Source organism: Pinus tabuliformis, chromosome J (genome assembly GCF_031772625.1).
Source record: "Pinus tabuliformis cultivar Carrire ecotype Pingquan chromosome J, CPIR1, whole genome shotgun sequence".
In the NCBI taxonomy this organism is placed as follows: domain Eukaryota; kingdom Viridiplantae; phylum Streptophyta; class Pinopsida; order Pinales; family Pinaceae; genus Pinus; species Pinus tabuliformis.
Window position 1 is genome coordinate 246,836,130 of NC_142295.1, and position 15,904 is coordinate 246,852,033.

Sequence of the window (15,904 nt, forward strand, 5' to 3'; positions counted from 1 at the left end):
TGTAGAGTGAAGCTTTCCAATACATAAATCCTGATTTCGCAAATTCATGTATAACAACATTTTATGTGTCTATAAAAGGGCAGCAATTGATGTTGATATAACCAGACTGGAATATGTGCTTACAAGCTTTAGTTTCCATGTAAAAGGCACAGTAGGTGAATTTTTATCAATTGATTTATTTTCAGACCTTTCTATTATGTTTTAGTGGAACATGTAGATTTGATTTGGTGCTATGGAAAATGTGAGTTTTTCTTTATAAGAAGTCTTTTGAACGATGTGTTTTACTCATTTTCCTAATTATAATTTCATTTTGCTAGAGCAGCTAGAGATTTGCATTATTTAAAGCTATGCCTCTGCTTTTAACCATGCTGGTTTTCAATGATATGGGAATTTTGAGGAACATAATTGTTGTTTCCATGTTGATTCTGCAGCTGCATGACTATCAGCATAACATGGGTCTCCTCTTGATGGAGCGCAATGAGTGGAAAAAAAATTATAAACAGCTGGAACTTGGTGCAATAGAAGGAAAAAACAAGTTGAAGAAGGAGCAATCTGAACATTTGATTGCTTTAACAGAAGCTAAAAAGCGCGAGGAAAGCTTGAAAAGAGATTTGGAAGCTCAGAAATATCATGTTTATGAAGTAAGACTATTTATTTAGAGCACCCTAAGATGGTTATGGTGGTTCAAGAAAATGATGTAACTAACCATAGCATTAATTGTTATGTTATATCACTGACATGATCATTTAATACATATTGGTATTTGAAAGTCATTAGCATTGGAGCTTGTTATCTCTCAGATTCTCCCTAAAGTTCCAACCTCTCCAAGGGGAAAACCTAGGGACACAATAAGCAAGCAGCCCATTGTCACCTTGGCATCCTTACCCTTCAATTCTAGGTCTCGAAAGATGGTTTCCTACCTAAAGAGCGATTCCCTAGACTAAATCATAAGCATATTGTTTTAGTACAAGTGAGTGAAGGTGGCTACGATTTGATTATATGAATGGGGTTAATAAAAGGATTTATTAATTCAAATGTCTCAAATGGTAGTGTTCACTATGTATTGTTCACTATGTATGGGTAAAAGGATTAACCCATAAGCATTGTTTCTAAGATCATGCATGTTGCTGCACAAACTAGCAGGCCTTGTAATGAGGCAAGAGCTAGAGGGTGCAACAACATTTGGGACAGAAGCCCACTGTCACCACAACCTATGTCCCCTACTCTTCTCGGATTTTCACCAATGGGAGGAGTCCTAGAGTTACTCACTTATGGTAGATGTAGATCTGTGATAGGTTTCCAGTGAGGGAAGGTGGCTCATTCAATGGAAGGTTTCAACAAAGATATGAGCTTTGGGAGAAGCCAGTAAGACCTTCCACGAAAAACCCCTTTGATATGTGGCTACATAAGACCTAGGGTTGAGATATATAACAAGGTATGAGTGCATCCAAGGTCAATGTAGATAAGAGCAAAGGCAATGTATGATTTACTTCAACAAGTACTAGAGCAAATGCCTTCAAAGAATCCCCAAGTTGAAGGATTAGCTTCTAGGGTTCCCTCTTGATGCGATGGCTAGGGCATCAAATATATGGAGAATCTACTGTGGGAATTCCACCAAAACTTGAAGATCACTAGAGGAGACACAAAGGAACAATTATGTCCAAACGAAATTCAAAATGTCCTCCAAAATATTTCGCACCAAGCCATAGTGGAGCCTTCCTATCCTTAAAAGGACGAAATTTAGAAAAAGAAAAGAAGGGAAATTTATGGATTGAATCCAAGTTTTACAACCAAGGGACTTGATCAGTGCCTAGACCATTGGGAGTATGTAGTCATGGGTGCTTATGATTGACTAAATTGACCTTCAAGGAGGCTAAAAGAGGAAGCCCTAGTTACGCCTTTCAACAATTTCTTAAGCATTATTTAATGAAGTTTCATGGATTAAATGCAATCAATATCCACTAGGAACATTCTTTCCTCATCTTCAATGATTACACATGCAAAGCTTCCCAAGATTATAATTTTGAGAGATATTCAATAAAAAAAAGCATGCATTTTTATGATGAGAACAAATTCCATGCATTAGACATTATTTGCATGATAATTTCACCATAAAGAAACACTTACAAGACAATGTAGAGTATATCCATCCATCAACAACGCATTAGAAGCTCCAAAAAGATAGCAATAAAGATCCAAACATCAAAGCTCATCCCAAAAACATCCAAAATTCTCCACAAATTGAAACTCTGAATTCTCTAATGAGGCTGAAAATCCCAAGTGATGATGGTTTATGATGAAACTAGGTCTCGCCTATTTATACAAGTGTTATGAGTTCAAATATTAAGTGACAAAGTCCCTCCATATGCCTAATATGCTAAGTAACCCACACATGGTTACAAGCCAACCATGATAGCTCCAAAATTAAATTAAATTACCCTCTCAAGCCCATGCAAGGCTGACATCATGCATGCATGGAGGCCTAGAGAGGCATTGTTTAGGCCTTTAGTGCTAAAATTGTGAGAGAGGGCCTCAAAAATCATGATGAAGAGTGTCATGCCGCCCATATGCTGCAAGACATCTCCAAACCCCTATTTGGAGTTTTTGGGCTCCAAATGGGGTCTCATGGGTTTCTAGGTGGCTCAAGATCATGTTGATGCTCCATCAATGAGGGCTAGAAGATGACACATGACCTCCCATGTCTCCCTAGGAAAGACATAACCTCCTCTGGGCCTTGGAGCAACTGCCAAGTGTCAGGTGTAATGTGTAGTCGGTTGGGGCATCTTGGTCCAAGTGCATCATCATCTCAAATAATTGGGGCACGAGCAAGCAAATGGTGGTGCTAAAAAATCCCATGGTGTGGAAATCAATGATGTAAATGGATGGAGGCCCATGCCTCTCAACGCTCACCCTACAAGTGCCATTGTCATCCTCTGGAGGGTTTGGGTCCGGTATAGGGAGGCCAATTCCAAGATGAAACCCACTTGCAATTCTGTATAAGATCCAATGCGTCTCCTCACCTTCCAATACAATGATTCATTAGTGAAATTGAGTAAATAAGCTTGTTAATCAAGGGAAGAAATGATAACTTCATAGTGGGTTTCCCTTCCAAATTTGGGGCTTTGAACATGTACTAGTGTTACCTTCCTGGGTAGGAGAGGTTAATGAAGGACCCTATTAGGTGGTTTCAACCTCTAAGGGAATGATAGGTCCAAGGTACACCCTTCAAATGGCAGACATCATGTGAAATAATGATGGAACGGAGTGGGGACAAAGGGGAGGTTGCAAGCGGCATGCCATGGTACAAGGGTAGCTATGATGAAAAAAGCCCACGCCTTGGGTATATGAATGTAGGACGGAGAAATCATGGTGCATGAGTTACCCCGACCTTTGTTTTTCCACCCTTCTTCATATGCCTTTTCCATTTATTGATTTTTCTTCATTTTACTGGTCAGGGCTCAAGGGGATGAAAGCATGATGTGTAAGATATAGTAGTGGTTACCCCCTTAAAGTGGGGAAATTCATCGCCCACCAGGGGTTGGGACATTCATAGGTTCATTAATGATGCAAGGTGCACTCATAGGGGCCCTAGGAACCAAGGGTGATGGCCATAATAATAGGGGTTAGAGCTCATGTTTGGTTTTTTCCCACACGCTAAATTTTATTGCCCTGGCCATCTTTTGCATTTTGTGGTACATTTCCTATTGTATGTGGCCATATTATGCTTTTACCTTTCTTTTTAGCTACATCAAACTTTAGGGCATTTTTTCCAGGCCCGACCCAAAGTGTGGACAAGGAGAAGGGGAGGCTAACACCTTGTGGACCTAATGGACAGATATGGATCCAGATAGGAAAATGTGGAAAGGATTTGTAATGAGTGGAGGGAAATGAGAGATATGGTATTGGAAAACAGAGTCATGCATGCTGGAATTTCTAACTCTGACACGTTAGGAACCCTTCATGCACTTTGTAGATTTATTCCTACCTACTTGTTTTGTTAATTAACTAGTTATTTACCATGTAAATGTTGGAAATAAATACAAATGCATGCTCAACACATTACAGATCAACAACTGAAGGAAATAGAAACAAGCACACGAGTGACACCATTGTTTTTGGATTAATGTCCCCGGAAAAACCCAATGCGGGAAAACCAGCGCAACTATCTGAGGGTTTGATTTATTAAGCAGTTTCAGAATACAATCTGGGTGCCAAATCCGGCTCACCCAACAGAGTAAAATCTCAACAGTAGTACCTCTCTACTCGAAAGCAGATATTCCAGCTAAAACCCCGGATAAACACTCTGGTAGCTCTACAACTCCAATCTACCGCACGAAACCCTAGCGTCAGCCTCTTCTGCCCTTTGCGTTAGCTTTCTCAGCAATTCTTGGAAGTTCTGGTTGTTCCAGGTAGTTCCGGCGTCTGCGCTCTGCGTCAGCTTTCCTGGAAGTTCTGGTTGTTCTCGGTAGTTCCGGCTTTTGCCCTCTGCGTCAGCTTTCCTGGCAGTTCCCAGCAGTTCCATCTATTCCCGACAATTCCAGCTTCTTCCCTTTGCGTCAGATTTCCCAGCTTTTCCGGCAGTTCCAGCTGTTCCCGACAATTCCGGCTTGTTCCCTCTGCGTTAGCTTTCGCGATTGTTCCAGCAGTTCTGGTTGTTCCCAGCAGTTCCAGCTTCTGCCCTTTGCGTCAACTTTCCCATCTGTTCTGGCAATTCTCGACAGTTCCGGCTGATGCGCCGATCCTCTTGGTGCTATCTCTGCCTCTCTGCTTTTGTATTCACTGCCCCTCAGCTGCAACTCTGATCAATCTCTCAACTTTCTTAGCAAACCCAATCCCAGAAAGTCGAAATCTTGATCTCTTGGTGTGTTCAACAAGTGACCCTCAAGCCTCCTCTTATACTTTTCTTGTTGATACATCAACGATCGAGATTATGTCCCTAATCAACGGCTAAGATTAGATCTGGCTTGATCCATGACTTTTGGACCATTTTAGCACAATTTTATATTAATTTACATTCCATTAAAAATATTAATTATTTTAATATCCCTCAAACTGTTTATAATCTGCCCAAACTCTTTTTGGGTATTGAAGATCTCATGTGCCTTAGCCTCTCCACCAAATTTCGTGGCTAGGGCACATCCGATGCTACCCCAAATCAACACTCCCTCTTAGCGAGGACTGTGCTCTAGTAATACTCCTCACTGCGCATCACTCTGATCATCTGGCATTGGTCCTTGTGTTGATGCTAGGCTCGCTGCCCAACATCCTCTACATTGTTGCATCCCGTACTACTACCCATGGCCCTGCCACTGCCACTGCTGCATTTGTACTGCAACTCCCTCTGCATCTGTGCTGCTGCCCATGGTCCTACCATTGCCACTGCTGCATTTGCACTGCAACCCCTCTCATCATGCTGCATTGTGCTGCCCATAGCACTACCACTGCTAACTGCTACACTACAACTCAGTTACTGAGAAGTAAGTAACTGATCTCCCAACTCTGACATCTCCATCAGGCTAGAAACACTCTTAATGCTGAAGCTCCCTTTGTCATTGACAAGTGCTCCCTCTTTGACCTCTGGGTTGTTGCAACAACTCCATGCATCTCGCACCGTTGCACACCTGTCTGTGCCATCCTGCGCTGGTGCAACACTTCTGTGCCTCTCGCACTGTTGTATCCTGCTAGCCTCACGCTGTCCTGGGAATCCTGCATTGTAGCTCCCCCTGTTGCTCCATCCGCATCCATCTCTACTAACATCACCAATACTGCTACTCCTCTTCAGGGCTCCCGTAGCAAGGTCTAATCCAAGAGGTTGGGTACCTCGAGGATCCTGCCCCTCATCGCCTGTAGTCCACCTGACTACAGCTCGATGTCTCCCCACTTCTGCTCAAGTGGTGTGTGTGCACTCATGGCACACAGAACAGAAAGGATCCTGGCCTTCCAGATGACAAAGTTGGATGCCTCATCCAACTTGTCCTGATCCCTCAGCCCATTCATGGCCATCTCTCTGCTCTTCTTGTTGACTCCTCCGATGATCCGGATCTTGGGAGGAGGCCCCCAAGATCTAAAAGATTGAAATGGATCTTGGGGGGAGAGACCCCCAAGATCTGAAAACTTGCATTGCCAGAAGAAAAATAGGAGAATGCCCAATAAACAAAACCACAAAGAAACTTTTTATTAAAACCCACTGATCCGGATTTAAACAGGAACGCAACAAATTACAGAGATAACCATATACACAAAGATGCAGCGGAAATAATACTTCATTTCATTAATGGAAAATACTGAAATATGCTTACAACCAGAAATGGAAATAAACCAGCTAGGGCAATGGTAGCTTATCTCTGAGAAGAGATGTGTGGCTACATGTCTCTGAACTGTAAAGGCTACATTGTGGCGGACAATCTGTCCTTTTACAAAATGTGAATTGTTACTTATAGTATTTTTCAGTTACAATACCACGGGTCAATTCCATGGGTGAAAGAATACCATGGGTGGATTTTACAATACCACAGGCAGATGCCATTTACAATACCATGGGTAAATTCCATGGGTGAATGAATACCATGGGTGGATTTTACAATACCATGGGCAGATGCCATTTACAATACCATGGGTAAATTCCATGGGTCAATGAATAATATGGGTGGATGAGTACCATGGGTTGATGCCATTTTCCATTTGGATCATTCCTCCCTCCTTAAGAAGCAATGGTCCCCATTGCGTAAAGTTCCCTCCTGCGAAGCCTTTGTTGAATATGAAGAGCCACTGAAGATAAGGGTTTTATGTGGTTAACCCAAAACCCTGATAAACGAAGATCCGAGGATAGAGATACCCTGTAATGCTTGTGACCAACTGTGATTCTGACAGTGTGCGGCCTAGCAAATGGACTTCGATGACAAGGATTTTATGCGGTTGACCCATAACCATGATGTTGGTTGCTGATGAAGTAGCAGGTGCCTACATAGCCTGGGGTGGGAGGGCACGTCTCCAAGTAACCCAAACCGAATGCTGCTGTGTTGAAACTGATGAATGTGAAGCAGGTGCCTACTAAAGTGGGGTGGGAGGGCACGTCTCCAATGGAAACCCACTCCGAATGCTGCTCCGAAGTTAAAATGGACATAACTCGGCCAATATAACTCAGAATATTTATTATAACCTGTTTTTAGAAGTAGAAGGATCATTTTGCATCTTCCCATGAGTTGGAAATCCTTATCTGGACACTTTGAGATCTCAGATTCGCACTGCAACAGTTCCGCCGTCACAAAAATTCTGATAAAATAGCTGATTTTAAATCAGCGATATCTCCCACATCCGAACTCCGATTCGACCCATTTTTTTTTGAAATTGGGTGATTTTTCGAGAGGAATCCAGATCTGGTATTTGTTTTTGTAAATTTTGTACCAAATGTTTCAGATCTGATCTGAAAAGTCGCCGCCCAAAAAAATTCCTGCAAAAATTGAAACTGAAATATGCATGAAACCCTCATTCTCATGGAATCGTAACCTGCTCTGATACCACTGATCCGGATCTTGGGAGGAGGCCCCCAAGATCTAAAATATTGAAATGGATCCTGGGGGGGGAGACCCCGAAGATATGAAAATTTGAATTGCCAGAAGAAAAAAAGAGGAGAATGCCCAATAAACAAAACCACAAAGAAACTTTTTATTAAAAACCCAAATGGAAATAAACTAGCTAGGGCGATGGTAGCTTATCTCTGAGAAGAGATGTGTGGCTACATGCCTCTGAACTGTAAAGGCTACATTGTGGCGGACAATCTGTCCTTTTACAAAATGTGACTTGTTACTTATAGTATTTTTCAGTTACAATACCACGGGTCAATTCCATGGGTGAATGAATACCATGGGTGGATTTTACAATACCACAGGCAGATGCCATTTACAATACCATGGGTAAATTCCATGGGTGAATGAATACCATGGGTGGATTTTACAATACCATGGGCAGATGCCATTTACAATACCATGGGTAAATTCCATGGGTCAATGAATAATATGGGTGGATGAGTACCATCGGTTGATGCCATTTTCCATTTGGATCATCCGAGTCTCTCTACTTCCCGCTTGGAAGTTTTCTGTTTGACTCCCGTTGAGTCTACTTCCTGTCTGGAAGTTCTCTGTTCGAATCCTGCTGAGTCTACTTCCCGTCTGGAAGTTCTCTGTTCGAATCCTGTTGAGTCTACTTCCCATCTGGAAGTTCTCTATTCGACTCCTATTGAGTCTCTCTACTTCCTGATTAGAAGTTCTCAGTTCAACTCCTGCTGAGTCTCTCTACTTCCTGCCTGGAAGTTCTCAGTTTGACTCCTGCTGAGTCTCTTTACTTCCTTCCTAGAAGTTCTCAGTTTGACTCCTGTTGTGTCTCTCCACTTCCCGTCTGGAAGTTCTCTTTTGGACTCCCTCTGAGTCCCGATTTCCCACCTAGAAATCCTTATGCCAATGTCAAGTTCACCCTCTCCGATTATCTATGCAACAACAACACTAATCTGGATTCTTTGGCTAGAAATCCACCTCAGCAGCAACTCCCTCTACCTTGGCCTTGCCTTGTTAGGTACTGTTCTGACTACAGTACCCCAATAGCTCCACTTTGCAACTTACCCACAGCCTCCTAAACCCCAGCAACCTGAAGGTTAGAGCTCCCAGGCTCTACACAATTCCGACACCAACAAATCAACTTCCTCAGCCAACTGCGTCAATCCTCGTGGCCTCTGCGTGAGCCTGTCTTTGCCTCCCTTAGCCTCTGCATTGCCTCTTCTTGGCTTGAACTTGATGACGTAGGCACTGCGTCACGCCTTCCTTGTTGCTTCTCCACTAGGAACAACTTTTGTCACTCGGGACAACTGTTTTCTGCTGTTGTTGCTCTGGTCGGCTGATGTCCTCAGTTCTCCTGCGATCTGTAACCACCATATGATACCATGTTGGAATTTCTAAGTCTGACACGTTAGAAACCCTTCATGCACTTTGCTGATTTATTCCTACGTACTTGTTCTATTAATTAACAAGTTATTTACCATGTAAATACTGGAAATAAATACAAATGCATGCTCAACACATTACAGATCAACAACTGAAGGAAATAGAAACAAGCACACAAGTGAAACCGTTGTTTTTGGATTAATGTCCTTAGAAAAACCCAATGCGGGAAAACTGGTGCAGCTATCTGAGGGTTTGATTTATTAAACAGTTTCAGAATACAATCTGGGTGTCAATTCTGGCTCACCCAACAGAGTAAAATCTTGGCAAGTAGTACCTCTCTACTCGGAAGTAGATATTCTGACTTAAACCTCGGATAAACACTCTGGTAGCTCCACAGCTCCAATCTGCCCCACGAAACCCCAGCGTCAGCCTCTAGAGGCTGCGTCAACCTCTTCTGCCCTTTGTGTCAGCTTTCTTGGCAGTTCCCGGCTGTTCTCGACAGTTCCGGCTATTCTCGGCAGTTCCGGCTTCTGCCCTCTGCCTTAGCTTTCCTCGCAGTTCCAATAGTTCCCAGCAGTTCCGGTTGTTCCGGCAGTTCTGGCTTCTGCCCTTTGCGTCAGCTTTCCTAGCTGTTCCAGCAGTTCTGGCTGTTCCTGACAATTCCGACTTGTTCCCTCTACGTCAACTTTCCCGGTTGTTTCGGCAGTTCTGGTTGTTCTTGGCAATTCCGACTTCTGCCCTTTGTGTCAGCTTTTCCAGCTGTTCTAGCAGTTCCTGACAGTTCCAGCTGCCTCGTTGATCCTCACGGTGCTATCTCTGCCTCTCTACGTCTGTATTCACTGCTCCTCAGCTACAACTCTAATCACTGTCTCGACTTTCTCAGCAAACCCAACCCCAGAAAGTCGAAATCTTGATCTCTTGGTGTGTTCACCAAGTGACCCTCAAGCCTCCTCTTATACTTTTCTCGTTGACAGATCAACGACTGAGATTAAGTCCCTAATCAACGGCTAAGATTAGATCTGGCTTGATCCATGCCTTTTGGACTATTCTAACACAGTTTTATATTAATTCACATTAATATTTGAATTTCCCTAAGTTTAGACTTAAGGACTCCATTAAAAATATTAATTATTTTAATATCTCTCAAACTGTCTAGAATCTGCCCAAACCCTTTTTGGGTATTGGAGATCTCATGTGCCTTAGCCTCTCCACCAAATTTCGTGGTTAGATCACATCCGATGCTACCCCAAATCAACAACGCAACCAAAATCATGGTTTCCCATATAGTGCCACTCCTAAAGCTAATAGCCAATAAACGAGATCCCACGGGATTGGGATTCAGGATTAACCCCCAAGTTGAGGTAAGGGAACAAGAGTATAGTCAAAGCCCTTCCTTCTTCCAATTCACCCAATAATCCATGCCCAAATGGTCAAATGCATGATAATTTGCACACAATGATTTCTGTAACAATATAATTTGGTCAATTTTTATTTGTTTTTTCTATTATGACCCCATTTCGGAATTCTTGCGGTCAATCTGCTCCTAAAATTGGCTGCCCTTTCTAGAAATTCTACAAGTAAATACTTAAGAGGAAATTGTCAAATCACTTCTAGAAGCTTCTAAAAGAGTAATACTGGCGACTACTTGTGTTCACACTCATGGATGTGACACACGAGTTCACAAATATATCAAATAAGCTCTCATGCATGAACATGGACACAAGAAAAAGGGACTCCCCTCATACATATGCAAATAATACATGTACAATGAGTAATAATGATGCTGAAATAATGTTGAGTGTACATGAATGTTGATGTAGACCTTTGGTGTTGATGTGGCATCCATATGCTTGTTCACATCAAGGTTGCATGAAGTGAGAGCTTTTTTGAGAAGCAAAGCGCCAGGAGTGTCATTTTCCAAAAATTCTTGGAAGCAAAGCATTCAGAAGCTGGTATATATATGTTAGGAAACAAAATATTTAGAATGCCAAATTAGTTAAAAAAATATAAAAACATGCATATTTGTACATAAATCAAGATAGAAATGACAACCATAATACATTAATGATTAATTCTTTGAGCATCAACCATCTGGAATCTAGATTCTATTAATTACAAATGAACGTACAAATTTTTCTGTCATATAATAGAAAGTAAACCATTAACTTGTGGAATACAATGGGCTATCTAACGACTATCAACAATAACATGACCAAATACTTATTTTTATAAAATAAACAATCTACACACTGAAATATGAAGACCAAAAGGGTCTAAACAATAAACTGAGCTAGTTTCCAAACACCTTATTCCCCTCTTTCAACAGGGGTATCTATATCTATTTTTTAATTCTTAAACACCATTGTAAGCCCAAGGTTGCATGTCAAAAGCATGTAGCAACCATGGTTTTAAAACCTAGTTGGTTTGAATTGGTACTTGGTCAAACAGATACCCAATCAAATTGGCTGATTTATTAGGCTCGAAGGTCAACTTGGCCAATGACCTCGATATGGGTCAAGGGAGACCCAGTTTGATACCAAACCGACATAAATTGGTATGAACTAGCTAGTCTTGTCATAACCCGACCGATTCATGAAACAAACCCACGTGTGTAGTTGCAGACCCACAAATGGTTGTTTTAACTGGTTGTGTGTTTTTTTTCTTGAAATTAGGGACTATTTTCTGTGAAAATTTCATCTATCATAACAACTAGAAATTATTTTTCTAATTGTTAATTTATTTAATAATTTATCTGTTGTGTGCTACGACAAATATTAAATAATTCACACTGTGATTTTCACAAATAAACTATGCAATAAAATAGCATTGGAAATTGAGAAAATCTAGCACACACATAAAAAATATGACAATTATTTTTGGACAATTGTCCCTAGAAAGGCCCAACTTGGGACATATTTCATCCTACAGAGAAAATACTGGCAAAAATATCTAGAGGGAAATTACCCTCGGGGCAATTCTCGCACTAGACTACCTTTGAAAAACAAGCCATCCAACTGGGTTGCGGAGGCCCCACGTAAACCTGAAGATGCCTGCCACACTTGCTGCCCGAATCATCTACTAATCAAGCCGTCCTGCCTGTTGTTGACTAAGAAAATGCTTCTTTGGCACTCTGGAACCTCTGTCTAGCCTCTGGAACTGAAAACGTCTGCCCTCTTCAGCAAATCGAACTACCCTTTGAGGCTTCTGTGCTAGGACTGCGCAGCCTCCTAGAGAAACTTCGGCCTCTTTGCAAATGCACTTGATGGATTTGGAAAGCTTCCTCTAGCCTCACTGTCCCTACACCTCACTGTCTCTGCTTCGATCTCTGGCTTTCCATCAACTACTGGTGCTCTCTGGAAATCGAACTGCCAAAGAAATCAAATTGCTTAAGTGTATCCTCCAATTGCCCATCGACTTCTTATAATATTTTGTTGGAGCACCAATGACCAAGATTAAAACTTAATCAAGGGCCAAGATCATATCGGCGATGATCCATGTGAGTTTCTAGAGAGTTCTCACCCTGACTTAATTAATTTTGATTAATTAACCATTTTCCTAAGTTTAGACTTAGGAAACATTAAAAAATAGGTTAATAATCTAATTAAGTCATCTCTAGCTAGAATTTCCAAAACTATTTTTGGGTTATGGAGATCTCATGTATTCTATCCTCTCCACCAAGTTTCGTGACTAGAACATATTCAATGTTACAGAAACTAACACTCCCTCTTAGCGAGGACTGTGCTCTAGTGCTGCACACTCTGCCACAACACTCTGTGTCTGTACCATCTCCTGGCACACTGTTGGTGTTTGGCTATTGCTGCCCACCAACCATTGCGCAACTCCGATGTTGCATTTGTGCTGCTGCTGACACTTCCCTATTGCTGCCCACCCTGCATCTGCGCTGCAACTGCAACAACTGCAACTGAGAAGCATCCAAAATACTGAATCAACTGTGTTCAGTATGATGCATTTGTCTCCCGAGTCTCGACTATTGCTAGCCTCTGCACTGTCACTGAAGAATTTGCGCTACTACTAACTCTGCACTGTGCCACTTTGCTCTACTACCAACTCTGCACTACGATCCTTAGTATCCGACTGCTACTAGTCTGCATCTATCACTCTGGTATTGACTGCATCAACTGCCACTGCTCCATCTTGCTACTGAATACTGTGGGTCCCATAGCTAGGTAATGATCCATGAGGTGGACTCCTCAATGGACCTTGCCCATCTTTGTAACTCTCTGGGGCTACAACACCAAATCACCCCACCTCACTCATGGAGGTATATCTGCAAACATAGCAAACTCTTCTTCCAACCTGGAAGACAAATTTTCAATCTCTATAGACATTGCTGCCTGGTCTTGCTTCTCTTGCTTGTCCTTCTTCCTGGGAGGACATAACGTGCTGTGGCGACTGAACTCACTAGACCTGAAGCACTTGACCTTCGATAGGTCCTTCTTCTTCTTCTTCTTCTTCTGCTCCCCCTGCCCCTAACTGGGACCCATAGATGTTAGAGCTACATTCTCCTCCTCACTCTTCACACCCTTGCTACTGCTGCCACTGATGGTATTGTTACCGCTCAAACTATCAAGGGGTCCTAGAGGGGCACTTGCTAGGTCAATAGCAACAATGAAGCTAAATCCCACAGTCACCACAGTTAAATCTTCCTACTCTTTACTGACTTTCACCGATGAGAGGAGACCCGATATATAGAGAATCTCTTATGAAGGATAAATCAGCTAAGATGGGTGTGAAGTGATGTCGGGGACCCTTTCCTAGGTGAGATTCAAGAATGGGACTTGCTTGCTTCTTAAGCAAGGTACAAAGCTCTCTAGGAGAAGGGGATGAGGATTTGGGGACTAGGTTTAAGGAGTGTGAATTGTAAAGGAGCTTCCAAAACCATAAAATCCTTATTAAACTTGGTTTCCCAAGTGGTTTTTGAAGAATTGACTTTTCAAAGGTATGGGGCCACACGGGACCAAGTGGACCCAAGTCAAGTTAAAGGGAGGGAGTTTAGCAACCAATGGTGATCTTAACCTAAACAAGGAACGGGAAAGGATTAAACAAGAGTTTTCATTTAAAGGTGCCAAATTAATCCTATGAGGTACTAGCCTAGGGAACACTAAGGCAAAGTTCAGTCTTAGGGCTAGGGCTTGGGATAGCTCGCAATCCCACTGTCAAAATTTGTTCAAATTTGGAGATCTTGAGGACACACTAGCACAATAGAGGCCAAGAGATCTAACTTTTTCTAATGCTAATTTGTCAGGAAAATGATGCACTAGGTGGCCTAGCGTGGCTAGACCTAGAAAAGAGGGGGAAAAGGTGAAGAAAAAGAGGTTTTAAGGAGATCACCTTATGGTGGATCAGTGCCTAATTCCTTTGGGGATTGGACTCAAGAAGAATTATGGGAATGGATCTCGTTTCTAGCTCAAAGAGGCTTTAAGGGCAGCTTCATTTAGCATTAGGGCAAAAAAATAGTGACCTTAAAACGTTTATACTTTGTTTGCAAATCAATATGGCTTATCAATATAACTTCGATCTCTAGGAAAATTTGTTCAACAAACATGGTCAATACATAGAGATATTCTATATAGAAACATAATTCCACAATGAAGCAGTAAATGCATGTAGCAATTAGCCCTAAAATAGCAAAAATCCCATGATCAATGTATGTGACAAAGTAAAAGAAAATAGCATCAAAATTGTACTTACATGTAAGAGAATATATCCAACCATCAATACATTTTCCAATTAAGAAGCTCCAAGATAAGAAAATGCAATCCAAACATCAAAATTCATCCATGCTCCAATTTCGTCCACCAAGAAGGAAATGCAAAATTCTCAAGAGAGAGAATGATCCAATCCCGGTGATGATACAAAATGAATTCATGTCTCTCCTATTTTTACACTCATTAGGATTTCGAAATTTGATCCTACATTAGCCCATCAAATAAAAAAATGTGCAAATAATTAACTTTTGGTGAGAAGCCCACCAAACTAGCTCATAAACAAAATAACAAGCCTCCCAAGAGGTCGAATAATCAATAATGCATGTCGGTGGGATCTGTAAGAGGCCTGATGAAGTCCATAAGTGCCAAAATGATGAATTGGACTTCCAAAAGTAATAGACAAGGGGTTGGTCCTTTGTTCTGCACATAATAAATTTTTGGTGCTCCCAATGGTTGCGAGGGCACACAAGTGACCTCATGGGTCTCCAAGTAAGTCAAAGATGCCTGTAGACCATCTACAAGGGCTCAAATGATGGTGTAAGTGATGCCACATCAGAATACAAGTCCTGGGTCCTCTGCCAAGTGCATGGTACAACTGTGGGGCTCGCTGGGCAAAGGTGAACCAGGTGCATCTTCCTCATCCAATAGGTGAATCTCGAGCAATCTCTAAACATCTCTGAGGATCCACGAAGTGTTGTCTACTGTTGTGGAGGCCCATGGATCTCAACACACACCTTACATGTGCCAATGTAGCCCTCTGGAGGGTTAGGATCCCGTATAGGGAGACCAAACCCAAGATGGAGACCACTTGCAATCCTGCATAAGATCCAATGCGTCCCCTAGCCTTCCAGTACAACAAGTAATCAAGGAAATCGAGTAAAAAATCTTACAAACCATGGACAATAGGTGGGGACTTCATAATGGCATGCCCTTCCATAATGGGCTTTGGCATGTGCTAATATCTCCAAGCTCCAAATGGGGTTAACCAAGTATCTTATTAGGTTGTTTCTACTTCTAAAGGAGATAATATGTCCAAGGTACATCCTTTAAAAGGTGGTGGCATGTGGTAAAGGGATGAATGGAGTAGGGAATGAAAAGGGGCAGCCCTGGGCCACATGCTGGGGTACAAGGTTAGCTAGTAAAAGGGAAGCACACACTTGGGTATATAATGTATAGGAGGGAGAAATCGTGGTACACGAGGTGCCCCTACCTTTATTTTTCCACCCATATTTAGATACCTTT

General features: G+C 42.0%; 1 protein-coding gene across 1 annotated transcript in view; it reads left to right on the plus strand.

The window, feature by feature from the left end:
- Positions 1-347: 347 nt before the first annotated feature.
- LOC149226686 (protein CROWDED NUCLEI 4-like) overlaps positions 348-15,904 on the plus strand; it is a 172,698-nt gene continuing 157,141 nt past the window's right edge. The window contains exon 1 of the mRNA XM_089380271.1: positions 348-641. Within this exon, the coding sequence (XP_089236397.1) occupies positions 348-641 (294 nt within the window). The remainder of the gene's footprint in view (positions 642-15,904) is intronic.